The 25,664-nt window shown below is 43.5% G+C and overlaps 4 protein-coding genes across 10 annotated transcripts; 2 read left to right on the forward strand and 2 right to left on the reverse strand.

Annotated features, from left to right (window-relative positions):
- Nucleotides 1-91: 91 nt before the first annotated feature.
- LOC133560436 (cytochrome b5 domain-containing protein 1) lies at nucleotides 92-10,236 on the forward strand. The gene is made up of 4 exons (XM_061912944.1): nucleotides 92-500; nucleotides 7,892-7,968; nucleotides 8,037-8,255; nucleotides 8,802-10,236. The coding sequence occupies exons 1-4, from the start codon at nucleotides 374-376 to the stop codon at nucleotides 9,030-9,032; spliced, it is 654 nt and encodes a 217-aa protein (XP_061768928.1). The 5' UTR covers nucleotides 92-373; the 3' UTR covers nucleotides 9,033-10,236.
- On the reverse strand, nucleotides 9,572-22,129 carry si:ch73-71d17.2 (RPA-related protein RADX). The gene is made up of 19 exons (XM_061912932.1): nucleotides 20,555-22,129; nucleotides 20,178-20,280; nucleotides 16,127-16,280; nucleotides 15,970-16,067; nucleotides 15,795-15,914; nucleotides 15,566-15,732; nucleotides 15,342-15,498; nucleotides 15,170-15,278; nucleotides 15,011-15,102; nucleotides 14,814-14,951; nucleotides 14,638-14,733; nucleotides 14,405-14,578; nucleotides 14,219-14,343; nucleotides 14,051-14,166; nucleotides 13,723-13,773; nucleotides 13,606-13,649; nucleotides 13,300-13,545; nucleotides 13,085-13,234; nucleotides 9,572-13,019 (listed from the first exon to the last, which is right to left on the reverse strand). Exons 1-19 carry the CDS (start codon nucleotides 20,615-20,617, stop codon nucleotides 12,895-12,897), a joined length of 2,328 nt encoding a protein of 775 aa, XP_061768916.1. The 5' UTR covers nucleotides 20,618-22,129; the 3' UTR covers nucleotides 9,572-12,894.
- Nucleotides 10,259-11,864, forward strand: asgr1a (asialoglycoprotein receptor 1a). The gene is made up of 7 exons (XM_061912943.1): nucleotides 10,259-10,436; nucleotides 10,499-10,606; nucleotides 10,689-10,778; nucleotides 10,847-10,912; nucleotides 10,982-11,080; nucleotides 11,149-11,303; nucleotides 11,380-11,864. Exons 1-7 carry the CDS (start codon nucleotides 10,379-10,381, stop codon nucleotides 11,635-11,637), a joined length of 834 nt encoding a protein of 277 aa, XP_061768927.1. The 5' UTR covers nucleotides 10,259-10,378; the 3' UTR covers nucleotides 11,638-11,864.
- Nucleotides 22,130-22,270: 141 nt separating the features above from the next.
- On the reverse strand, nucleotides 22,271-25,663 carry ift46 (intraflagellar transport 46 homolog (Chlamydomonas)). 7 transcript variants are annotated; one of them, XM_061912941.1, is made up of 6 exons: nucleotides 25,424-25,663; nucleotides 24,961-25,034; nucleotides 24,568-24,854; nucleotides 24,409-24,502; nucleotides 24,221-24,352; nucleotides 22,271-22,737 (listed from the first exon to the last, which is right to left on the reverse strand). In XM_061912941.1, exons 2-6 carry the CDS (start codon nucleotides 25,015-25,017, stop codon nucleotides 22,390-22,392), a joined length of 918 nt encoding a protein of 305 aa, XP_061768925.1. In that variant the 5' UTR covers nucleotides 25,018-25,034; nucleotides 25,424-25,663; the 3' UTR covers nucleotides 22,271-22,389. The 7 variants fall into 7 exon arrangements, with proteins under 7 accessions (XP_061768925.1, XP_061768921.1, XP_061768926.1 ...); XM_061912937.1 differs by having other exon boundaries at nucleotides 24,916-25,034; XM_061912942.1 differs by having other exon boundaries at nucleotides 24,961-25,060.
- Between the last annotated feature and the right edge of the window lies 1 nt (nucleotide 25,664).

Here is a 25,664-nt window from a genome sequence, read left to right on the forward strand (position 1 = left end):
GACAAATGAGATTCCCCTCCCAAGGAATTTTGTGTCTCGCAGAAAGTTCTTGAAAGTGGAAATCACATTTGCCACGTCACACGCACACACGCCTTCAATCTTTTTCATTAACTGTCATGAGTTGTCACTCAATAAAACGTCATTGAAACACGCATAGACGTCCTCAGAATATTTGGACATGTTTTTTTTAAAAAAATACAAAAAAACAGGGTTTAACGTCATGTCCTCGACGATGTCATCGATGACGTTTACGACATTGGTGACATCAAGGACAAAATGCAGCAGCGGGCACCGCCCCTTGTTGTCCACGTAACCTAGCAACGGATCTACGATAATCTTAAGAGCAAGTGTATTTTTTCGACGCGTCGAAGTGATGACGTCAGTCAGGCCACGCTTTTTCACTCCTGCTCAGGTGTCGGCTCACAACACGTCAGCGGACTTATGGGTGTCCTTCCTGGGTAAAGTGTGTGACCTAACCCCCCTGGTGAAGCAGTACGAGGGTGAGGGAAACGTTTTTCTTAACCCTTAGTTCAGCCAAACATCTCCATTTTGATTCAAATGATATTCAAGTAAAACCTTGTGTATTGCTATTAGTTGGTTCCGAGCCCGACAGTGGTAGGTAGAATTTTTAAATTATAAATCGAATATTTGCGAGACACATATCCAAAAGTGGTTACTATGCGTGGTCACTTTGAACGCCCCCTGGTGGTGACCAGTGTACCGTCCATTTTTCCATCAATCCATCTTCTTTAGCTTATCCGAGGTCGGGCTGAGTACAGGGAAGTCTGGGCTTCCCTGCTTAGGCTGCCAATGTATTGTATGTTGTTAATATTATTAACTATATATGTTATGAAATATAGGAACCTGAATACAACTTATTTGAATACATTATGTGTGAGTGGAAATGTTGATAGTTTCTGTTCACAGTATGTATTGAATTAATACTTCAATTTATTGCATTTCCAAAGTGTGTGCGGTTGATTTTATGTGTGTCATTTAGTATAACTCTAACTGTTTATATGTAACAAGTTTGAGGCATGTTTGTTTCAACATATTAACTTTTAATGCGATTGTTGTGGACTGTTTCCTAATTGCTTCTATTGCTGGATGTATGGATAAATAGTTGGATGGATTATCAGGGGTGTGTCATAGGCATCTTTACGATTTCATTTGATTACGATTCAGGGTGGTACGATACAGTATGACTGAAATAACGATTGATGCATAATCTCTGTAAACATCCATTACATGCAATAAACAAACAATGCTTCTCCATTATCTCTTTTATATTTTAGACCAGTGGTTTTTAACCTGGGTTCGATCGAACCCTAGGGGCTCGGTGAGTCGGCCTCAGGGGTTCGATGGAGCCTCCGCGACGGAGGTAAAGACACATCTGACTTATCGTGTAAATGAAAACCTCTCCCTATCGGCGTATTATGGATACCACCAAACAATGTTCCCTCTAATTTTCCATCTGAGTTGCAGGTTGTTTGATTGATCGATTTAAACTTTGACCAGCAGATTGCAAAGGAAGAGAATACATTATTTGAAACAGTACAGTTTACACCAAGCCTGGGCAATTATTTTGACTCGGGGGCCACATTTAGAGGAAAAAAATGTGTCTGAGGGTCGGTATACAGTGGGGCAAAAAAGTATTTAGTCAGCCACCGATTGTGCAAGTTCTCCCACTTAAAATGATGACAAAGGTCTGTAATTTTCATCATAGGTACACTTCAACTGTGAGAGACAGAATGTGAAAAAAGAAATCCAGGAATTCAGATTGTAGGAATTTTAAAGAATTTATTTGTAAATTGTGATGGAAAATAAGTATTTGGTCACTTCAAACAAGGAAGATCTCTGGCTCTCACAGACCTGTAACTTCTTCTTTCAAAAGCTTTTCTGTCCTCCACTCATTATTTGTTTTAATGGCACTTGTTTGAACTTGTTATCTGTATAAAAGACACCTGTCCACAGCCTCAAAAAGTCAGACTCAAAACTCTACTATGGCCAAGACCAAAGAGCTGTCGAAAGACACCAGGAAAATAATTGTAGACCTGCACCAGACTGGGAAGAGTGAATCTACAATAGGCAAGCAGCTTGATGTGAAAAAATCAACTGTGGGAGCAATTATCAGAAAATGGAAGACATACAAGACCACTGATAATCTCCCTCGATCTGTGGCTCCACGCAAGATCTCACCCCGTGGGGTCAAAATGATCATGAGAACGGTGAGCAAAAATCCCAGAACCACACAGGGGGACCTGGTGAATGACCGTCAGAGAGCTCGGACCAAAGTAACAAAGGTTACCATCAGTAACACACTACGCCGACAGGGAATCAAATCCTGCAGTGCCAGACGTGTCCCCCTGCTTAAACCAGTGCATGTCCAGGCCCCTCTGAAGTTTGCCAGAGAGCTCATGGATGATTCAGCAGAGGATTGGGAGAATGTAATGTGGTCAGATGAAACCAAAATAGAACTTTTTGCTATAAACTCAACTCATCCCAAGAACACATACCTACTGTGAAGTATGGGGGTGGACACATCATGCTTTGGGGCTGTTTTTCTTTTAAGGGGACAGGACGACTGATCCGTGTTAAGGAAACAATGAATGGGGCCATGTAACGTGAGATTTTGAGCCAAAACCTCCTTCCATCAGTGAGAGCTTTGAATGGTTGACCAAATACTTATTTTCCACCATAAATTACAAATACATTCTTTAAAATTCCTACAATGTGAATTCCTGGATATTTTTTTTTTCACATTCTGTCTCTCACAGTTGAAGTGTACCTATGATGAAAATTACAGACCTCTAAGTGGGAGAATTTAAACAACTGACTAAATACTTTTTTGCCCCACTGTATCTGATTTTTAGGAATACTAATACGAAATAAAAGTATAAAATAATGTCTGATTTAAAGCTAAAAACGTTATGACTGACCGCCTTAAAAAAAACGGAATGGAATTTTACTTTTTTACTGAATGAGGGACTGAGAATGTACATGAAAATAAATAATGTGGGTTTTACAATGTTAACTATGAACAATAAAACACTGAATATTGACAACATATGAATGTCACACCCCCTCTCGATCAACATATTTTACAATCAAGCGAAACACAACAAAAATGCAAAAAAACACAGCGAGACAAACATAAACATTACAAAAAACACCTACAATCTTATATATCTGGGATATCACTAAGCTTTAAAACTTTGTTGTGAAAATTTCCACACTGCTTGGTGCCTCGTCTGAGCTGCTGTGACTTAGATTACCATAGCAACTAATTAGATGACCAGAGTAACTAATTAGATGACCATGATAACTAATTATATTACCATAGTAACTAATTAAATGACCAGAGTAACTGGTACATCACGCAAAAGCGCAGATTCCAATCATTGAAAGACTTAGTATAGTTGAAAACTTACGGTCATTAGAAAACATGACTGCACATCATAATGGAAGCTACACTTTCCATCTTAAAGATCTAAAAAAAATTATTTGGAAATGTCCGACGGGCCAGAATGAAAAGCTTAATGGGCCGCATGTGGCCCCTGGGCCTTAATTTGCCCAGGTCTGGTTTACACAGTACAGTACATATTCCGTACAATTGACCACTAAGTGGTAACACCCGATTAAGTTTTTCAACTTGTTTAAGTCGGGCTCCATGTTAATCAATTCATAGTAATGTGTGTAAAGTGTGTAATTTGTTGTGAGTTAATGCACTGTGTTCTTTTAACAAGGTGGTGTTCATGCACGGTTAATTTTGTGCACCAGTAAAAAAAACATAACTTTTTATTAAATTTGAAAAAATAATATGTATATATTTTTCCACTAAAGAAGGGTTCGAATATGAAACTGGTGGGGTTTGGTACCTCCAACAAGGTTGAGAACCACTGTTTTAGACCAAACGATCTAACTCATGTCCCTTAACAAAATGATGCTTTCTGTACACAAAGTGCCTATCGAAATAAAACTTATTTTTCAGTCGAAAGTTAAACATTTTTTAAAACAAATAGCTAGCTCATTCTTACTATTCAGAAATAATGAATAAAGAATCCAAAATAAAAGCCTTTGTATACAACCTATTTTAATAAAAATGATCAGTTTTTTGCAAAAGTACTATACTTTTCTAAATAAAGGGGACCACACAAAATGGCTATTGACTCTATTTTAACAAAAAAACTTAAGGTACATTAAATTTATGCTTCTTATTGTAAGTTTATCTTTAAATAAAATAGTGAACATACTAGACAACTTGTCTTTTAGTAGTAAGTAAACAAACAAAGACTCCTAATTAGTCTGCTTACATATGCAGTAACATATTGTGTCATTTATCATTCTATTATTTTGTCAAAATTATGAGGGACAAGCTGTAAAAAGGAATTATTAATATACTTGTTGATTTACTGTTAATATCTGCTTACTTTCTCTTTTAACATATTCTATCTACACTTCTGTTAAAATATAATAATCACTTATTCTTCTGTTGTTTGATACTTGACATTAGTTTTGGGTGATACCACAAATTTAGGTATCGCTCCGATACCAAGTAGTTACAGGATCATACATTTGTCATATACAAAGTCTTCATCATCGGTACTTGTTAGAAGCGCTATAGTACCGAATATGATTCATTTGTATCATAGGTATCGATCCGATACCAAGTAGTTACAGGATCATACATTTGTCATATATTTAAAGTCCTCATCATTGGTACTTGTTGGAGGCGGTATAGTACCGAATGTGATTCGTTAGTATCGTAGTACAATACTAATACATACACCTTAGTATGTTGGTGTGTAGTGACACAAGGTCGCTTGTGGAGAAAAAAGATAGCTTCTGTTGCTGGTGTTACTTTGATGTGATTGCAGTGGATAGTAGCCAAATGGGCAAAAAAGTGACTGTTGATCCATCAGGCCCTCGTCATTCCATCATTTAAAAACCATCTGGGCAGGTTTTTTTCGTTCTGGCCAACTTCTCTGTGCTGCGGTTGTAATATATATTATTGGGATTTTGCTATCATGGAAAATAATACTTTTTGGATGATTTGCCAATCAATGTATTTAATTTTCCCTGCAATGAGTTGGCGACTTGTGCAGGGTGCATCCCGCCTTCCGCCCGAATACAGCCGAGATAGGGTCCAGCGACCCCAATAAGGGACAAGCGGTAGTAAATGGATGGATGGATGGATGTCTTTTATTTTGAAGCAGGCAAACGCCAATAGGAATCTCAATTATGTTGAAAACAAACATCAACTTGACTCATGGGCCAGATACAAATAAATAAACAGATAAGTAAAACACATAATTTTATGGAATGATATGTATGAAATTATCCACACACACATATGTAAGTGCAATTATTTAAACTAATATGTACTGTGAAAATGAACTGTCAACATTTCCAACTAAAAAAAAAAGAAAATTAACCCTTTACATATATTCATCCATCCATCCAAATATCTACCGCTTGTCCCGTTCATATAGTTTATGATACTGTTTCAATATAATATACAAAATACATTGGCCACTTCATGGGCCACCACCAGAGGGTGTTCAACATGGCCGAACAACTGGTTAATCATTTTTTAGTTGGCCAATGTTGTGGTTAACCATTATGGTGCTGAATCGCATTTCCTATTTATTTTAATTTAAATAGATGCATAATTTTCAGGAATCGACTGAAAAATAGAAAATAAATATTATTTAAGAATTAAAACATTTTTAAAAGTTTTTTACGCCATCTTTGCGCTTACTCGGAACGCGTATATATCATATGTCAGGAGCCAAGAGGTGTTTTGTAACCTGTAACCTGTTTTAAAAAGATTATATTATATTTTTTACACCAAGTAATATATTGTAAGAATCGGTTTGAAACAATGGTCAAATTTGAACAAAGTCTTCACACCATGAAGTGGAATTGAACCAAAAGTTGTTGGAAGATTCACAACCTTATACCACGTTAATTGACTACGACAGGGGATCTTGGCAAAACAGGGATAGTTTCATAACTTTCGAAACACCGTTTTTAACATTTTGAGAGCTCTCTAGACATGAAATAACATTCACATATAGTAGACTGACCATACGTCCTCTTTTCCTCTTTTACGGGCCTGTCCGGGCGGGGTTTCTTAATTGCCTCAAACGTCCAGCGTTTTGAGTCAGGGTTGCGTGTATTTTCAATGTAAGTACAGGGTTAAGAAGGGATTGAAGAAAACAAAACAAATTATGAAGGTGTGCGCACACAGCAGAATTAGTGAGGGAGAGGCAGAGAGAGCGAGATAGTGGATTGGTTGTTAATCAAGGCATATTTTCTCAACAGCCATACAGGTCACACTGAGGGTGGCCGTATAAACAACTTTAACACTGTTACAAATATGCGCCACACTGTGAACCCACACCAAAAAAAGAATGACAAACAGTGTGGCGAAGTTGGTAGAGTGGCTGTGCCAGCAATCTGAGGGTTACTGGCTCAATCCCCACCTTCTACCATCCTAGTCACGTCCGTTGTGTCCTTGGGCAAGACACTTCACCCTTGCTCCTGATGGGGCCAGGTGAGCGCCTTGCATGTCAGCTCCCGCCATCAGTGTGTGAATGGGCGAATGTGGAAATACTGTCAAAGCGCTTTGGGCTCCTTAAAAAGGGGTAGAAAAGCGCTATACAAGTACAACCATTTACCATTACATATTTTGGGAGAACTTCCGCACCGTAACACAACATAAACACAAAAGAACAAATACCCAGAATCTTTTGTAGCACTAACTCTTCCGGGACGCTAAACTATACATTTTTATGACTTGATGGGGTCCATGGGACCCCATTTTGAAAATTCCTCGCTGCTGTCAACAGAGGAGAAAAAATGCTTCATTTAAATAAATATATTATTTATAAAGCAAGTTCCAGTTTCATTGGCAAATTTTCACCTAGACCCGGCCTTGGCGTGCTGCCCGTCTTGGCACGCATATATGTGTCCTCTTTTTGGGATTTCATTAAATTGAAGGGGTCATATCAAGATTTTTTCCCTAGATTTTAAACACTACCCTGTGGTTTACATCACACTCAAGTGTTTTTTTTTTTGTTCAAAATGATGTGTATATTTATGATTTATCAACCGTATTCAAACCGCTAGCTTAGCATTATTGTGTCAAAAGTCAGGATGCCCCGTTTTGTTGGCGGTCTTATTGACGCGCCTTCACTGCATCTTCTCCCCGTCAGCTATGTGGTAGTTTTTAGCGCTTCCATATGGAAATTACTATATAAGTTCAAACTATACACTACTTTATATTAGAAATGGCAACAGCAGAGGATGTATGTGCATGTCCAAGCCAGTCTGCCCCACAACAAGATAGAGAGAAAAATAAGGAACTTAGTGACTTTAGCTTTGGACTACAAAAGCGTACTTGTGCAAAGCTCTTCGAGAGAAACGTTGCCAAAATGGAGATATCTGCTGACGTAACTAGCGACAAATACGTCACTCTAGCTACTCAAATTTGTAAAACGGTTTGCTTGAAGCAAGTATAAAGGAAGGAAATATTGTTTTATAAACATCTCCACCATGGCTCCATCGTTTGATTTCAAATTTTTGAGACTTATGGGGATCTTAAATACACAAAGACAGGTATCAACAGGTAAGAAAAGTTGGTTTTGCATAATGGGACCCCTTTTTTATTCAATATGGTAATGCTGTCTAAAGCTGAGCCAATCAATGTCCATGATACTGAACATGGTCTGGTCTCATCTTGTGACCAATACTACTATAGTCATGATATTTTGAGTTCATTTAGCCATTTTTATGCTTGAAAATGATGAATTTTAATAGGCAAACCGTGAAACACTAAGTGGTGAGGGAAAACTGTATTCATTATTTTATTAATGATTATTCACAGGTGATGTTCTGCTACTGCCCATCTTAGAGTTTTCAGGAAAGGACATAAGCAGCTGGTTTGACCCTGAGACCAAAGATGTGAGTGTCTGTGTCCGTAGTGACCAATCAGAGATCGCCTTTCAGCTCACCTGGCCGTCTGTGTCCAGGTGTTGACCTTCATCCATCCACTCACCAACTGTCTGAGCTATTACACGCCCAGGGGACGTTTCGTGCACATTCCCCCTGCTGGGCCTCGCTCCGACTGGGCCAGCGACATCGACCCAGCCTGGTGGAAAGACCAACACTACGAGGTGGGGCGACTGTCCTCTAAAACCAGGTGGATAAGGGTCATCAACACACTGACGTCACAGGAGCAGCGACTTGAGGTGAATTTAATGCCTAGCATAGCTCTGGTCAAGTACCATGTCCTTTATATTCATACTAAGCTAACATACTCCTCTGACTTTTAAGTCATAATACTGTGACCAAAGCTTACAGCCCGACCTGACTTTTGAGTCAGAATACTAAGCTAGGCTAACGGCCTCATTTGAATCTTGACTTATAATGTTAAGCTAGGCTAACTTATGACTCTTATATTTTAACTTCTGACTTTTGAGTCATAAATGCTTAAATTCAATCCATCTTCTGAGTCATGATGCTAAGCTAGGCTAACACACCCCTATGACTTTGGAGTTATAATGCCAGCCCTAACTGACTTTTGAGTCATAATGCTAAGCTATAGGGCAACATAAGACTCTTACTTTAAAGTTACAAGGACTAAAAGCTTCATCTATCTTCTGAAACTAAATGCTAAGCTGTAGGACAGCAGCCCTATCTGAAGTTTGAAGCATAATGCTATGTTAAGCTGGCAGCCACAGCTGAAGGTTTGAGTCCTAAAGCAAAGATTTGCTAACAGCTCCTCCCCTACACAGGTGTGTTCCGAAGAGACACTGGCTGAAATCCGGGAGCGTTACCTCCCCTACAACTCGCATGCATGTAGCTACACATGGAAACACAACGGAGTGTGTCTGGACATGAACAAGACACTGAGCGAGAATAACGTTCCGGATGACGACGTCAAGCTCCAGCTGCTGCGCCTCGACTGTGACCTCTTCACCCCTGCCATCCTCCTCCACTTTAATGATGACCTCACTGAGGGATGACCTGTACAAAAGACTGTCTCTGTAACGCTTGTTTTCCTTTTGTGTCATTGGGTTGCTTGAGTGTAGTTCACTTTTACAACACGGGAGGGGGCATTGAACGCATCATTGCAGGTCGCCCGAATGCAGCTGAGATAGGCTCCAGCACCTCACACGGCCCCAAAGGGGACAAGCGATAGAAAATGAATGGATGGATGAATGCAGGTGGCACAGGGGTTAGTGCATGTGCCTCACAATACGAAGGTCCTGGGCTTGGGATCTTTCTGTGTGGAGTGCACGTACTCCGGCTTCCAAAGACATGCACCTGGGGATAGGTTGATTGGCAACACTAAATTGGCCCTATTGTGTGAATGTGAGTGTGAATGTTGTCTGTCTATCTGTGTTGGCCCTGCGATGAGGTGACGACTTGTCCAGGGTGCACCCCGCCTACCGCACGAATGCAGCTGAGATAGGCTCCAGCACCCTCCGCGACCCCGAAAAGAACAAGCGGTAGAAAATGGATCGGATGGATGCATCAGCAAGCTCTGAAAGTTACTGTGGACTTCTTTGTCAATTGTTTAATTGGCAGTGTGCGTCAATACAGAGTGAGTTACTTTATATACACTTTAATATCACTTGCTATGTGCTTTAAACTGTATTGCAACTCATTTCGTCCGTTTTATTGTAGTCTGTTTGGCATCAAGTTCACAAGTTAACTGCTAGCTGAATATCATACCCTGGTTGGGACCTGTTTCTAGCATTGGATATGTTTGTTAGCCCCAATTTCAAATTTAGAATTATTGTTGTGATGCTATTTACATTCCATTAATCATTACATTACTTGGGGTTGGGATGTTAAAATTTTGTGCATTTATGTTTGTGTATACACACAGCTAAGTGATGTATATTTCAACAGCCCTGTGGCAGGCTTGTGCCTATATTTCATTGCATTGTGGTCACTTTAATTGATTTATAATGATTGTATTTGTTTTGTATAGGAAACCACACACACAAACGAACAACTCTTGCATGTCAACCTACAAATAAGGACTTGGACAATCTTATTATTTCCCCTGCACACACCTGAACGCATAATTGCTGTCTTGACCAGACACCCTGAAGTGATTGCTAATCCATATTATACCAGTTATAGTCGTCACTACATGACCTGTGACCCCAAGGCTCAAAATGCTGGCATGGTTGTGTAAATAAAGAGTGAACAGAAAAAGCATGAACTTTGGCACTGGCACGCACACACACACTACTGGTTAGTTCAAAGTTGCGGTCAGTCACCCCCAGCTTGCGTGAATATTTGGTGTCGGTTCCACTCTTATTCACGGATTCACAGCGAAGAAAAACAGCTAATTGCCATGACGACTGAATACCATGACTACGTTGAAGAAGACACCAGTTCATTCTGGACAAAAGGTACCCATGTGTGTGTCTTTGCGTGTGTGAAATGATGAAATTTTACATGTAGTTTGTGTCAGACCCAGCCCACGTCCCTCGCTCAGGTGCGTCCGCGCTCAGGCGCCGCATGTTTCCTGTTGTGACCGCAGTAGCCATCTTGATTCTGACTATTACACTGGGAGCCAGCTGTGAGCATCCACACACTAACCCACACTGACCTGGTGGTGTGAGGAAGGACCAACAGGTGGTGTCATGCATGTGTGTGTGCAGACTCAAGGTTGTCAAGTCGTTTGTGGTCAGTAGAGAACAACGTTTCCAACGTCAGCCAATCACTACACAGCATCCAGCAGCTGGTCCAAGGTAACAACTCCGGTACAATCGTCGTCTTGTCGTCTTGTCCAACGCTGTGCGATCCGTTGTTGCGTCAGAGGGTGCAAGAGGCGTGGAGCGACTGAAGTTTGCCGTGGAGAACAACAAAGAAGAAATCCTTTCAGGTGAGAATGGTCACATGAACGCCAGCTGAGTCACATGACGCCAGAGAGGTGACGAGTGCGTCGTTTCAGCCTCGGAGGCTTTGAAGCAGCTCGCCACTCTGGACACCATCAGTAGGACGTTGACATCACTCAAATGCTCCTTTGAACGCATGAGCAACAACAGTACAGGCGCGTGCTCACACAAACACACACACACACCTGGTTCGGTCTAACGGGTTCTGTGTGATGCACGTCAGGTACTACAAGGGCAGGTTGCTGTCCTCTTGGCTGGCAGACATTGGAGTCCACCTGTTACCACTTCAGTCGCACGCCGCTATCATGGTACGAAGCGAGAGACTGGTGCAACGGCCACGAATCGCACTTGGCCATCTTGCAGTCGGACTCCGAGTGGGTGAGTGGTTCACTCAATCCAGGGACAAAATGCCAGGCGGCGTTTTGCTGACGAGGTAACGTCTCTGTGTCCGTAGGACTTTGTCTCCAAGCACACGATGGTCTTTTACTGGGTTGGACTGAGTGACGAGAGGACGGGAAAGTGGGAGTGGGTCAACAATACGCCTTACGTCATGAACCGAAGGCACTGGCGACCCGGTCAGCCTGACAGCTGGACCCATCACGGCCTCGGACCCGGAGACGAGGACTGCGCTCACCTGCATGTGGATGGCCGGCTTAACGACCTACACTGCTCCACAAGGCTGAACTTCATCTGTCAGAGACACAGCACTTGACCACGCCCTATTATGCAAGCATCTTTTTATACCCCCGACCAGGGCACTTGACAATGCCCCTTTAATCGCACATCCATACCTCCCTAACCTGCGCACTTGACCACGGCCCTTACTCCCGCGCACACCCTGACCTGGGCACATAACCACACCCCTTTACGCATGCGCCCCCTTAAATTATCCTTAACATGCGCACTTGACCATTCCTCACAATAAAAAGACAAACAATATGCCTGTGTTGTATAACAACCTTTTAGTCAAAATCAGAACATTCCAACTTCTTCGAGATTTCCTTCATCCAACACACACACACACACACACACACACACACACACACTTTAGACTTCACACAGACACACATTGCCTTTGAACGGGAACTGCACTTTTTAAACATTTGTGTTGGAATCATTTGCAATCCTTTACGTAAGAGAAAAGAACACAGCTTTCCCTTTTTTTAAATTTTTTTATACATTCTAACTAAACATTAGTAAATGTCTGCTAGGAATGGAGCCAATGTGAGTTGCTCTATTCTGCCTATAAAGCATTTTAAATAACCAATCAAGGTTTTATATACACGCTGTAAGTATATACAGTATGTAAAGTAGTAACAGGTAGATTCATAATAACATTTAATATTTACATATTTTGCTTATTTTAAGCAGACGGCGGCGCATTACTTTCACAAATGCATCACAACATTCACTTTTTTCTTTTATAACACTGATTACTACTCCCTGCAAACTTCATAAGAGACAACAAACATTAGAACATCACTTACTGTACAATATCTCATCTTATTGGGTTGCCAACTAATGTAATGTCCATATCTTACTGTTTAGATGAATAATTAACATCATAATCCTCACAACAGGTTAAAAAAAAAGCTGGTGAAAACGAGCGACTTCTCGTGTCGTTCTCATCATCTCTGGGTTACAGCAGCATACGCTGGTTACCTCTCCGTGATCAATGTGCTGCTAAAAGTAGTTCCTTAACGTAAGCGTAATATCACTAATGCTTGGTTAATGTTCAGGTCATGAAATGTAAATGGCTGATTGTTGGCGATTTTTTTAATGTTTTTTTGTGGGTTTTATGGGCGCAAAAGATTCCCATTAGCTCCATTGTTAGCTGACTTTGCTAGCGTTTATTTACAAGGTAGAATTGAATTTTTTTTAAACTTGTTTTTTCTAAAAAAGTGCTGTTCCCCTTTAACACCTCAACAACACACATCCTAAAGTGCAAAAATGACGAGGAGTTCTCACGTCATCCCCTCAGCAGGAACGCTCGACTCAGGACGACCTCGCTGGAGTCTCCGCCCAGATGACACGTCTCCAGCAAGCACACTAGCCTCTGATTTGCTAGCAGCGATGCGGTGGCGACGAGGTCAACTAGCCCAGCAAAATAGTCACCTTTGTTATAATGGCGTGTTGTGCGTGTGTGTGTGCGCTCTCACCTGGTGAGGGTGGATGTGTGTGAGAGGAGAAGGCTCCGTGGGATAAGATGGAAATCCAGGTATTGGCATGGGGGAGGGAGGCCGGCAAGAGGGAGGAAAATTGCGACTGGGGGAGGAAGATGGCGGAAACGACCGCGCCGTCTGACAAAACTGACACAAAAGTTATGTGTCACATGTGGCGTCCCGAAGGTCGGAGGTCACGGGTGAGACGCTACCTCTAAGTGTGAAGGTGTAGTAATCCTCGGAGTCAAAAGTGGCATCTAGAGACTTCAATCGTCCACCCATCGCCACGGCAACCGTCTGCTGCTCCCCATGGGCGGGGTCGTAGCACATCGCCAGCGACTCAACGGCGATGTGTGGGAAATCTGGGTGGGAGGGGCAGGTGGCAAAAGAGGAAGCATCGTCGTCCTCGTCTTCATTGGAATTTTGGAGGAACTCCATGGAAGCTTCAAACAGCACAACTGTGCGACCACATGATTTAGTGCACGTAGGCGCACATACGTACACGCGCATGTACACACCTGTTTTGTTGCTGTGTTCCGCTTGTAAAGTAGCTTGAGGTGGTCTGCAGACAGGCGGTGACGTCATCATTACATCATCACATTCATCTTTGATGAGTGGGTGTGGCCAATCCTCACCCCTTTTGTGGAGATTCCGAGTGCACCAGGAGCTTCCTCTTCCACGGCCTACTGTGCGCGCGCGCACGCACACACACACACACACACACACACACACACACACACACACACACGCACACACACACACACACATTCGTAAATTTTGGAGTTGAATTGATTGATTGATTGATTGATCGAAACTTTTATTAATAGATTGCACAGTACAATACATATTCCGTACAACTGACCACTTAATGGTAACACCTGAATACGTTTTTCAACTTGTTTAAGTCGGGGTCTACGTTAATTAATTCATGGTAATTGATCACCAATGCTTGAATTTGAATACCTGGCGCTGGGGGACAGGAGCGGGCGGGGCGTCCGCTGACTAGCAGCGGGCGGGGAGGAGAGTGGCGAGGTAGAGGCGTGCAGGGTTGAAGATGTCCAGAAGATGCAGTCCTTCTCCTTAAAACACAAGAATCAGTGTGCGCAAGTGCGTGTGCGTGTGCAGGTGTACCTCTCCTCGCCGGCAGTATGTCACCATGGTAACAGTTGCTTGGACACAAAAGGTGCGTCGCTCCCTGTAACACAATCCCGTCATCTCCCTCAGAAGCTCCGCCCCCTTAAGGAAACCTGGCGCACCTGAAAGACGTCCTATCAGACATTCTTCTTCGGGAAACTCCCAACACGGAAGTGAACTCACCTGTGCTGTCTTTCATGTACGTTTCCAAGGAGACGGGAGGGGGCGGATATGTGAAGAATCCTCCAATGAGAGCCGAGCGCTGAACGCTTGCTTCATCGTGATGTTTCAACCACTTAAGGAATGTCCGGACCGCCATGAGTTTGCGATAGCTCATCTCTGAGTGGTGGCCCTGACCTGTCAATCAAGTCCGTGGTCATCTGTCAGTCAGATGATGAGGTCACCAAGAGGCATACCTGTGCAGTAGAGTTGCGTTTGCATTGTGTTGGTCAGGTAGAAGACGCCAACTGCTTTCTGGACCACCATCAGGCGAGTGCACACCACCACCAACACTGTACACGCACGCACGCACGCACACACTTATGAGCACTCCTCTCACAAACACTGAAGGCTGGGACCGTGTATGTCTCACGTGGGCGGAGCCTGCAGTGAGTTTCTGGCTGTGAGGTAGAGAAGAGCTTGACCCAAACGGGCCGAGAACTGGTTCCGTCCTCCAGTCGCAGCCAGCGATACTCTAAAAGCTCCGTTCCTCTAACGGCGTCCAGGACATCTGCCAACACACACACACGTTTGACCAAGTTGACAAGCTGTCACCATGACAACCCTCACCTTTTCTCCTGATTCTCTCGGCACGTCCCGTGAAGGTGACCAGGCCGACGATATCACACAGACTGTGGTTAGGGCGGTCCGGCAGCTCCTTACTGAACAAGAGAGGACAACGGCGGCGGTGGGCTTGGCCACTGTTGGTACGGCGGACCGGGGCGGTACCTGCTGTAGAAGCTGTAGACGGGTTGTGGCGGCAAGCGGTCAACTGCCACGGAGGACTCCGGGAGCAAAGAAATACAAGCGGTGGGATTTCGGCTGTTCACGCTGATCTCTGCGAGAATACAGAGGGGGGCGTGACCTCCTGAGCGTCATACGCGCTCGCCGGCGTACGTACCGATATCGTCGTTATCAGACTGGTAGAGCTGCTTGACCCGAAAGTGGCTAAGGCTGATGATGTCGCCGGGCTTGAGAGGGCGGTACCATGTGACGCACACGCTGTTCCACAACACCACACACACACTTCCTGTGTGGTCACACACCTCCAAGAGAGCCTGAACGCGACAGGAAGCATTGATGCCACTTCATTGGTTTGGACAAGATGGTGTCAGCCTCGCTTACCCTGTAAGGACACCTGCAGTTGCTGTCATGTCTGCCGTAATACAGCAGCTGTGACTTGGCCAGGATGCGCACGATCAACCGACGCCGAATGGCGCCGTGTAGCACGCCCTTATGCTTGGACAAGTATCCGTCACGCAAGTCTTTGACACTCACGCTAGGACGACTAGCTGGGGACAAAGATGTGCATTTAGGTGTTTATAAAGACTTAACACTCAGTACACCAACCCACCTTCCTCCTCCTCTTCTTCCTCATCTTCCATGGGGGGCGGAGACTCCTGCCAGGCGGCACCGCTGAAGTCTACATTGTTCCACAGAGGAAGAAACACCAGCCGGTTGGCCCTCAGAGGTCCTGAAGGATGAGTACATTTAGAGTGTGGGTGGGGCTAAGCTCAGGTTTTTGTCACCTGACACATCAGGGGATGCGGTCCAGGGCAGCGAGTCGCTGTCAGACACCCCGACCTCCGCCTCCTCATCTTTGATGTCCACACGCGCCATGATGAAGCTGCACACACATTTGGATTAAACACCGCGATGTCGACGCACGCAAGCAAGCTTACCTACCTGGGGGATGTAACGCCGGGAACCAAGGTGACGCTTTGTAACGCCACGCCACGCCGCAGCAGGTTCCTCTCCACCAGACGGTTCAGCGTGGGATCCAGAGTGACGCGCAGGCGGCAGTCCATGTCGCTCAGTGTGACGTCATACAAGTCATCTCCTGGACAACAAGCTAGCAGGTCAGTAACATGCATCCAGAGACTGTTTACCACCTGTTTTGGATTGATTGATTGATTGATACTTTTATTAGTAGATTGCACAGTACAGTACATATTCCGTACAATTGACCACTAAATGGTAACACCCGAATAAGTTTTTCAACTTGTTTAAGTCGGGGTCCACGTTAATCAATTCATGGTACAAATATATACTATCAACATAATACAGTCATCACACAAGTTAATCATCATAGTATGTACATTGAATTATTTACATTATTTACAATCCGGGGGGTGGGATGAGGAGCTTTGGTTGATATCAGTACTTCAGTCATCAACAATTGCATCAACAGAGAAATGTGGACATTGAAACAGTGTAGGTCTTACAGTAGGATATGTACAGCCAGCAGAGAACATAGTGAGTTCAGATAGCATAAGAACAAGTATATACATTAGAAGTACATTTGAGTTGTTTATAATCCGGGGAGATGGGATGTGAATGGAGGAGGGTATTAGTAAAGTGTTGAAGTTGCCTGGAGGTGTTGTTTTAGAGCGGTTTTGAAGGAATATAGAGATGCACTTACTTTTATACCTGTTGGGAGTGCATTCCACATTGATGTGGCATAGAAAGAGAATGAGTTAAGACCTTTGTTAGATCGAAATCTGGGTTTAACGTGGTTTGTGGAGCTCCCCCTGGTGTTGTGGTTATGGCGGTCATTTGCGTTAAGGAAGTAATTTGACATGTACTTCGGTATCAAGGAGGTGTAGCGGATTTTATAGACTAGGCTCAGTGCAAGTTGTTTTACTCTGTCCTCCACCCTGAGCCAGCCCACTTTGGAGAAGTGGGTTGGATTGAGGTGTGATCTGGGGTGGAGGTCTAAAAGTAACCGGATTAGCTTATTCTGGGATGTTTGGAGTCTAGATTTGAGGGTTTTGGAGGTGCTGGGGTACCAGGAGGTGCAAGCGTAATCGAAGAAGGGTTGAATGAGAGTTGCCGCTAGAATCCTCAAGGTGCTTTTGTTGACCAGAGAGGAGATTCTGTAGAGGAATCTCGTTCTTTGGTTGACCTTTTTGATCACCTTGGTTGCCATTTTATCACAGGAAAGATTAGCCTCTAGAATGGAACCTAGGTAGGTGATCTCATCCTTCCTGGTGATAACAATGTCACCCACTTTTATAGTGAAGTCACTGAACTTCTTAAGTTTGATATGGGACCCAAATAGGATGGATTCCGTTTTACCTAAGTGTATGGATAGCTTGTTGTCAGCGAGCCAGGTGCAAATATTGAGGAGTTCAGCACTGAGGATTTGTTCCACCTGTGACTTGTCCTTGCCGGATACCAGCAGGGCCGAGTCATCCGCATACAGGAACAATTCACAGTGGCATGCTGATGGCATGTCATTCACGTATATTAGGAACAGTAAAGGTCCTAGTATACTCCCCTGAGGGACTCCACAGCTTACTGAGAGGGGAGGGGACATGGTGCCGTTCACCTCTACCACCTGTTTCCTCCCCTCCAAGTAAGATTGCATCCAGCTTGATGAGGTTTCGTCGAATCCGATTGCTCGGAGCTTATCCAACAGTATAGCGTGGTTAACGGTGTCAAAGGCCTTCTGAATATCCAGCATGACCATGCCGCAGTATTTTCCCGCGTCCACCTCATGTTTGATGTGGTCGGTCAGATAGAGAAGGCATGTGTCAGTGGAGTGGTTAGTTCTGAAGCCGGATTGGAATTTGTACATTAGTTAATTAGTAGCAAGGTATCTATCAACCTGTTCATAAACTATTTTCTCCATTACTTTCGAAATGGAACTGAGAATAGAAACAGGTCGGTAGTTACCAGGTTCTAATTTGCTTCCTTTTTTATAAAGGGGGGTTACTCTTGCTATCTTGGAATCCTTGGGTACTTGGCCTTGTTTGATTGAGAGGTTTATTATATGAGTGATTATTGGGGCAATGGTGGTGGCAGAGTCCATGAGGAATCTGGAGGGGATATTGTCAAGGCCGGTGGCCTTGTTTGGGTGGAGCGCGCTCAATTTATTAAGCACCTCGTTAGCTGAGACCATTTCTAATTTGAAATTGTTGTTGACTACTCCTAGCTTTCTGTAGAAGGCTTTAATGTGTTCTACACCAAAGCGACCAGAATGTTGGGATAGCTTGTTAACGAGAGTTGTGGCTATGTTGGTGAAAAAGATGTTAAGTCTGCTTGCTACCTCTATTTTGTCTGTAATGAGGGCGTCACCCTCCTTGATGTTGATGTTGGTGAGTCTGGTTTTAAGTTTCTGGCTGCATCCAGGAAGCTGGTTGTTGAGAATTTTCCAGAGCTCACGTGGCTTATTTGTGTTTTCCTCTATCTCCCTGGACTTGGGAGAGCACTCGATCCCTATGGCAGGGCATCTGTCGCCTCATCCTGGACAATATTTATGAAAAATTTGTGCTTTGTTTTAAAGATGTGATATTTGGATTTACACTGTATGAATTTTTTTTTTTTTAAAGGAATTTTACCTTTGCAACCTCATTATACTAATGGCTACGTTATATATTCATAAATGTAAGTTTCTCAATACCCGAACTGTTTATTGTGCCTTTGAAAAATATTTAGAACTCTACATTAAAACACTCTCTACCTCTAACAACCAAAATGCTGTGAAAACGATGATGCTGTCTTCTAAATTTAAGTTATTTACTGAAATGAAGTGAGCCTATGGCTGTGCACTTTTTTTATTCTATATATATATATATATATATACAGGGTTTCCCACACATTAATTTATTTGTGGCGACCCGCAACGAAAGAATTACGGCCGCCACAAAAAAAAAAAAAAAAAATAATAATAATAATAATAAATAAATAAAAAATAATAATTTTTGTTTTTTTGTTTTGGCTTTTGACTCGCTCGACCGCTCATAAAAGCACTGTGACTCTGTCTGTGAATGGAGCTTGTAGTTACATATTATATAAATATGTAAATATTATATAAATATGTATATAAATATGTACATAAAGTGTTGTAATTATATTCCAACTCCGCGTTCTTCTTGGTCATCGCCGCCGCCGCCAGCGCTGCCTCCCCCTATCCCCCAAAGCCCCCCCTTCTTCCTCCAAACACGACGAGTTGAGTTTGTACCAAAATGGATACATGGATGATAAAGCAGAGGATTGGGAGAATGCCATGTGGTTTAGATGAAACCAAAATAGAACTTTTGGGTAAAATACAGACCTCTGTCATCATTTTAAGCGGGAGAACTTGCACAATCGGTGGCTGACTAAATACTTTTTATACTTATGTATACTTATGTATATATATATATATATATATATATATATATATATATATCCATCCATTTTCCTACCGCTTGTCCCTTTTGGGGTCATGGGGGGTCGCTGGCGCCTATCTCAGCTGCATTCGGGCGGAAGGCGGAGTACCCCCTGGACAAGTCGCCACCTCATCGCAGGGCCAACACAGATAGACAACATTCACACTCACATTCACACACTAGGGCCAATTAAGTGTTGCCAATCAACCTATCCCCAGGTGCATGTCTTTGGAGGTGGGAGGAAGCCGGAGCACCCGGAGGGAACCCACGCAGTCACGGGGAGAACATACAAACTCCACACAGAAAGATCCCGAGCCCGGGATTGAACCCAAGACTGCTCAGGACCTTTGTATTGTGAGGCAGATGCAGTAACCCCTCTTCCACCGTGCTGCCCTATATATATATATTTTGCATTATTTTTTTATTACTTTGAATTTACAACCCCCGGTGCTGTTTTGTACTTATTTCGATTATTGTTTCTCGACTGTTTGTAAATGTTGAAATTTATAAATAACGGTTTTAAAAAAAGAAGCTAGCAGGTCAGAGGTCAGATGCGGCGCAGGGAAGGCAGTGAGTCTCACCTGTCAAGGCAGCATTGGGGAAGTACACCGACGCCCCCAGGTCTCGTGTGTAGCGGGACACGTCCAGCACATGCAGCGTCTCCCTGCAGATGACCTCTGACCTCTGAGAATAACAGTGACAAGATACCTTTTTTAATTATTTTTTTTAATATGATTAAACAAGCTTTGAGATGTTCTCATTTGGACTGAACCCACTTTAACGTCACCAATATTGTATTCTGAGATTCGAAAGATCGAACGTTAAATAAATAAAAAAACGTTTTTTTATCAGTTTCTTATCATGCTCGCTAAAGCCAACCAAAACCAAAATAAGAGCCGCCATAAAAGCAGCTGTATAATGCTCAGAGTGAACACGAACAATCAAGTCGAAACCTTACAGAATCTGGACCGCGTCTGGGCAAGTGTAGGATTCGGCGTAGGACGCAGTCCGGAGCGGCCATGTTGGGAAAGAAGCTAGGTTGCCAGATGGGAAACAATAAAAGATCGAATGTATTAACAGAAAATGACCGTGCGAAGCCAATGTAGAGAATTAAAAAAATTATATTTTCCGTAGCAAAAATATACTTAATCTCAAGCCCTTTAATGTGAAATTAGACCATATAAAAACATCAGGAAGAGATATCTGAAAGATCTGGCAGCCGTAGTTCTTGCTGACGCTGAGTTTGTTAAGCCTTTTAAAAAATATTGAATGCTTCAAAGTCGTGAATTCAATTTGTACTATAGTCTCTAAAAAATATATTTTTGTGCAATTTGTACTATAGTCTCTAAAAAATATATTTTTGTGCTGGATGTGTTATTTGATTTGTAAAATGTCTTTATTTGAAATAAATGACTTCTTATTTAAGTTGATTGGCAACACTAAATTGGCCCTAGTGTGTTAAAGTGAGTGTGAATGTTGTCTGTCTATCTGTGTTGGCCCTGTGATGAGTTCTCAACTTGTCCAGGGTGAACCCCGCCTTCCGCCCGTGTGCAGCTGAGATAGGCTCCAGCACGCCCCGCTACCCCAAAAGGGACAAGCAGTAGAAAATGGATGGGTGGACTTCTTACTTATTCCCTTTTCTCTCTCAATATTTTGGTTGCAGAATTATGTCATTTTTCTTTCTAGGAAGAAATAATATTTGGTTGTTGGGACGTGTAGTACACTAGTGCAGTGGTTCTCAACCTTTTTTCAGTGATGTACCCCCTGTGAACATTTTTTTAATTCAAGTACGCCCTGATCAGAGCAAAACATTTTTGGTTGAAAAAAAGAGATAAAGAAGTAAAATACAGCACTATGTCGTCAGTTTCTGATTTATTAAATTGTATAATAGTGCAAAATATTGGTCATTTGTAGTGGTCTTTCTTGAACTATTTGGAAAAAATATATAAAAATAACTAAAAACATGTTGAAAAATAAACAAGTGATTCATTTATAAATAAATATTTCTACACATAGAAGTAATCATAAACTTAAAGTTCCTTCTTTGGGGATTGTAATAGAGATCCATCTGGATTCATGAACTTCATTCGAAACATTTTTTCACAAAAAAATAAATCTTCAACATCAATATTTATGGAACATGTCCACAAAAAATCGAGCTGTCAACACTGAATATTGCATTGTTGCATTTCTTTTCACGGTTTATGAACTTACATTCATATTTTGTTGAAGTATTATTGAATAAATAAATTAATAAAGGATTTTTGAATTGTTTGTTATTTTTAGAATAGTTTAAACAAATCCCACGTACCCCTTGGTATACCTTCAAGTACCCCCAGGGGTATGCATACCCCCATTTGAGAACCACTGCACTAGTGAAGAGAATTATATTTATATAGCGCTTTTCTCAAGTGACTCAATTCGCTTTACATAGTGACACCCAATATCTAAGTTACATTTAAACCAGTCTGGGTGGCCCTGGGAGCAGCTGGGTAAAGTGTCTTGCCCAAGGACACAACAGCAGTGACTAGGATGGCACAAGCGGGAATCGAACCAGCAACCCTCAAATTGCTGGCACGGCCACTCTACCAACCAAGCTATGCCGCCCCACTACCAGTCTATCTCAGCTGCTTTATGCTGATAAACAACAACATGCCTAAGGTCACTAAAAGTCTCTACTTCAGTTTTTTATTGAATTCTCCCCCCCAAAAAGATGGTAAAGACATTGCAGGAGTAAAAAGTTAGAGTTGATGTTCTTGGCATTGAGAGCGTCAAGTGTGAGCACGGAGGGCGTCAAGTGCGTGCAAAGTGCTGCGAGTCTCGGAACTCAAGGAAAAGGCTGAAGAGGAGATGCAGTGCCTGGATGCGGCTGCCGTACACAGGAATGTCCAGCAGGGCGCACACAACGTCGCAGTACTGCGGCAGGCTGCAGCTGAGGCGGGCGGGGGGCAGGTGCACCTGGCCCAGCGTCTCCTCCACATCTGGCGGCCACTCCTGCATGAGGGCGTCGATGTCCGGCATGGCACGCGCATACTGCACGCTGGCCGCTGCCTTGGAGCGATGCAGGGCGCCTATACTGTCCACCCAGCTGTCCACGGCACGAGGGTTGGACTGAGGACTGGACACGCTCGTCACTTTCACCTGCCAAACAAACGTAAGACTGTAAGAGAGGTGCAGGCAAGAAGTGTATCTTTTTGTATACCTATGAGGGTTCTCATTCATCCAGGTCGTTGTCATCTCAGGTCTTGAAATACGTTTCGCCGCTCATACGAGTAGGCTTCAAGTGATCTGACCGATCAATGAGCATGAACTGATGAAGCCTACTGGAATGAGCAGCGAAACGTCTTCCAAGACAAACCAACTAGTCCGGTTGTTAACGATTGAATGCCCTGAGATGTACAGTGGGGCAAAAAAGTATTTAGCCAGCCACCAATTGTGCAAGTTCTCCCACTTAAAATTATGACAGAGGTACACTTCAACTGTGAGAGACAGAATGTGAAAAAAACATCCAGAAATTCACATTGTAGGAATTTTAAAGAATTTATTTGTAAATTATGGTGGAAAATAAGTATTTGGTCAACCATTCAAAGCTCTCACTGATGGAAGGTTTTGGCTCAAAATCTCAAAAATACATGGCCCCATTCATTCTTTCTTTAACACGGATCAATCGTCCTATCCCCTTAGCAGAAAAACAGCCCCAAAGCAGGATGTTTCCATCCCCATGCTTCACAGTAGGTATGGTGTTATTCTTCTTCCTCCAAACACCACGAGTTGAGTTTATACCAAAAAGTTCTATTTTGGTTTCACCTGACCACATGAAATTCTCCCATGTGCTCTCTGGCAAATTTCAGACGGGCCTGGACATGCACTGGCTTAAGCAGGGGGACACGTCTGGCACTCCAGGATCTGATTCCCTGTCGGCGTAGTGTGTTACTGATGGTAACCTTTGTTACTTTGGTCCCAGCTCTTTGCAGGTCATTCACCAGGTCCCCCCGTGTGGTTCTGGGATTTTTGCTCACCGTTGTCATGATCATTTTGACCCCACGGGATGAGATCTTGCGTGGAGCCCCAGATCGAAGGAGATTATCAGTGGTCTTGTATGTCTTCCATTTTCTGATAATTGCTCCCACAGTTGGTTTTTTCACACCAAGCTGCTTGCCTATTGTAGATTCACTCTTCCCAGTCTGGTGCAGGTCTACAATTATTTTCCTGGTGTCCTTTGAAAGCTCTTTGGTCTTGGCCATAGTGGAGTTTGGAGTCTGACTGTTTGAGGCTGTGGACAGGTGTCTTTTATACAGATAACGAGTTCAAACACGTTCCATTAATACAGGTAATGAGTGGAAGACAGAAGAGCTTCTTAAAGAAAAAGTTACAGGTCTGTGAGAGCCAAAAATCTTCCTTGTTTGAAGTGACCAAATACTTATTTTCCACCATAATTTACAAATGAATTCTTTAAAATTCCTACGATGTGAATTCCTGGATTTTTTTTCACATTCTGTCTCTCACAGTTGAAGTGTACCTATGATGAAAATTACGGACCTCTGTCATCATTTTAAGTGGGAGAACTTGCACAATCGGTGGTTGACTAAATACTTTTTTGCCCCACTGTATCTTTTTGTCTTACTTCTGTGTTTCCGTGCTGCTTGGTCTCCTCAGACAACCACAGCGACAGAACTGTGGGGTCCGACTGCCTGACGCTGGGCTCGTCCAGAACCAGCATGCCCAGTCCGTCGGGTTTGCCGTCAGGCCTTGGCACCTGCGTGTGACAAAGTGGTGACCTTTGACCCCACTAAGATGAGGTAATTGCGGTACCTTGAGGAAGGCGTCGATGTCGCCCACAGCTGGGATGAAGTCTGGAATGAACGGTCTCAGGCTGTGTTCCAGCTCCATGGACTGGGGGGTGTACCTGATGGACACAGTCAGCAGCGTCAGCGGCATGTGGTTGTCGCAGAAAGGCGGTGACAAACTGACCGTACGATGTACTGGAACAGCTCTTTGATCTCGGTGCTGACGGGCAAGTTGGCGTAGTCGGCCGGGTCGTACGCTCCCTCAGGAGCTTCACCTGTCTCGTCGTCGTCGTCATCGGAGTCCGACTCCGAGTCCTCTTCGGACTCGTCATCCTCCTCGTTGAGGCTAATCTCAGGCTGCCTGCCGATTGGCCCTTTGACTCTCTGAGGCTCGCGCTCTTCGTCACACTCGTCACTGCTGCTGTGGGCTGACAACTGGCCAGTCCCCCTTGAGCTCTTCCCAGACTTCACCTACAAAAGCACAGATAGTTACTCTGCCCACTCAAGGATGGAGGCGGCCGACAACTGTTACTTGACTGCGCCTGTAGACGCTTGAGTCCTCTGCCGAGTCGCTCACATCCACACTCTCATCATACGGTTGATTCTTGACCAGTCGACGATCTGCTCGCTCCATTGGACAGCTTGGGACCACTGGGCACAACCAAGGCACACCTTCACTGGTCACAGGATCAGCAACAGTTTTAAAATGATGTATCATCATAGCTGAAGTGCTAGCATTAAAACGATATTAATGTAATTTAGCAAGTATCATAATAGCAACACTAAATTGCCCCTACTGTGTGAATGTGAGTGTGAATGTTGTCTATCTCTGTTGGCCCTGCGATGAGGTGGCTACTTGTCCAGGGTGTATGCCGCCTTCCGCCCGATTGTAGCTGAGATAGGCGCCAGCGACCCCAAAAGGGAATAAGCGGTAGGAAATGGATGAATGGGCATAATAGCTGCTGCGCTGACGTTTGCCACCCATGCTAGCATCAAACTTATATGAAACATGCTAACTTCGCATGTATGTCATCGCTTACGTGCTAATGCTAGCCACCCAGCGGCGGCTACGGGATGCTGTTGTCAAACACGACGGTTTCAAGTTTCAATCGTCGTTTGAGATCACCCTTTGTGACCGAAACGCAACAGGAGGCACCACAGTTAAGTGGAAACGCTCAACAGTAGCTGCCAGAAGCCGTGAAACTGTACACACTTCTGTAACCTGGCAACCGATACGCCATGTTGTTCACTCCTTCGCCTATTGTCCCAATAGCAACTAAC

The sequence above is a fragment of the Nerophis ophidion genome, linkage group LG10, assembly GCF_033978795.1.
Source record: "Nerophis ophidion isolate RoL-2023_Sa linkage group LG10, RoL_Noph_v1.0, whole genome shotgun sequence".
NCBI lineage: Eukaryota > Metazoa > Chordata > Actinopteri > Syngnathiformes > Syngnathidae > Nerophis > Nerophis ophidion.

What these genes read in the sequence shown, in the direction of transcription:
- ift46 (XM_061912936.1), bottom strand. An exon ending in GCGTCTACAGGCGCAGTCAA is followed by an intron (nt 24,855 to 24,915) that starts GTAACAGTTGTC and finishes GTGCTTTTGTAG; the next exon opens with GTGAAGTCTGGGAAGAGCTC. An exon ending in AGCAGCACGGAAACACAGAA is followed by an intron (nt 22,738 to 24,220) that starts GTAAGACAAAAA and finishes TTTGTTTGGCAG; the next exon opens with GTGAAAGTGACGAGCGTGTC.
- asgr1a (XM_061912943.1), top strand. Translation starts at nt 10,379, where the DNA reads ATGACGACTGAATACCATGACTACGTTGAAGAAGACACCAGTTCATTC. An exon ending in CATGAGCAACAACAGTACAG is followed by an intron (nt 11,081 to 11,148) that starts GCGCGTGCTCAC and finishes GATGCACGTCAG; the next exon opens with GTACTACAAGGGCAGGTTGC. An exon ending in TGCAGTCGGACTCCGAGTGG is followed by an intron (nt 11,304 to 11,379) that starts GTGAGTGGTTCA and finishes CTGTGTCCGTAG; the next exon opens with GACTTTGTCTCCAAGCACAC.
- LOC133560436 (XM_061912944.1), top strand. Translation starts at nt 374, where the DNA reads ATGACGTCAGTCAGGCCACGCTTTTTCACTCCTGCTCAGGTGTCGGCT. An exon ending in TTGACCCTGAGACCAAAGAT is followed by an intron (nt 7,969 to 8,036) that starts GTGAGTGTCTGT and finishes GTCTGTGTCCAG; the next exon opens with GTGTTGACCTTCATCCATCC. An exon ending in CACAGGAGCAGCGACTTGAG is followed by an intron (nt 8,256 to 8,801) that starts GTGAATTTAATG and finishes TCCCCTACACAG; the next exon opens with GTGTGTTCCGAAGAGACACT.
- si:ch73-71d17.2 (XM_061912932.1), bottom strand. Translation starts at nt 20,617, where the DNA reads ATGGCCGCTCCGGACTGCGTCCTACGCCGAATCCTACACTTGCCCAGA. An exon ending in CCCCAATGCTGCCTTGACAG is followed by an intron (nt 16,281 to 20,177) that starts GTGAGACTCACT and finishes CTTGTTGTCCAG; the next exon opens with GAGATGACTTGTATGACGTC. An exon ending in GGAACACAGCAACAAAACAG is followed by an intron (nt 13,546 to 13,605) that starts GTGTGTACATGC and finishes GTGGTCGCACAG; the next exon opens with TTGTGCTGTTTGAAGCTTCC.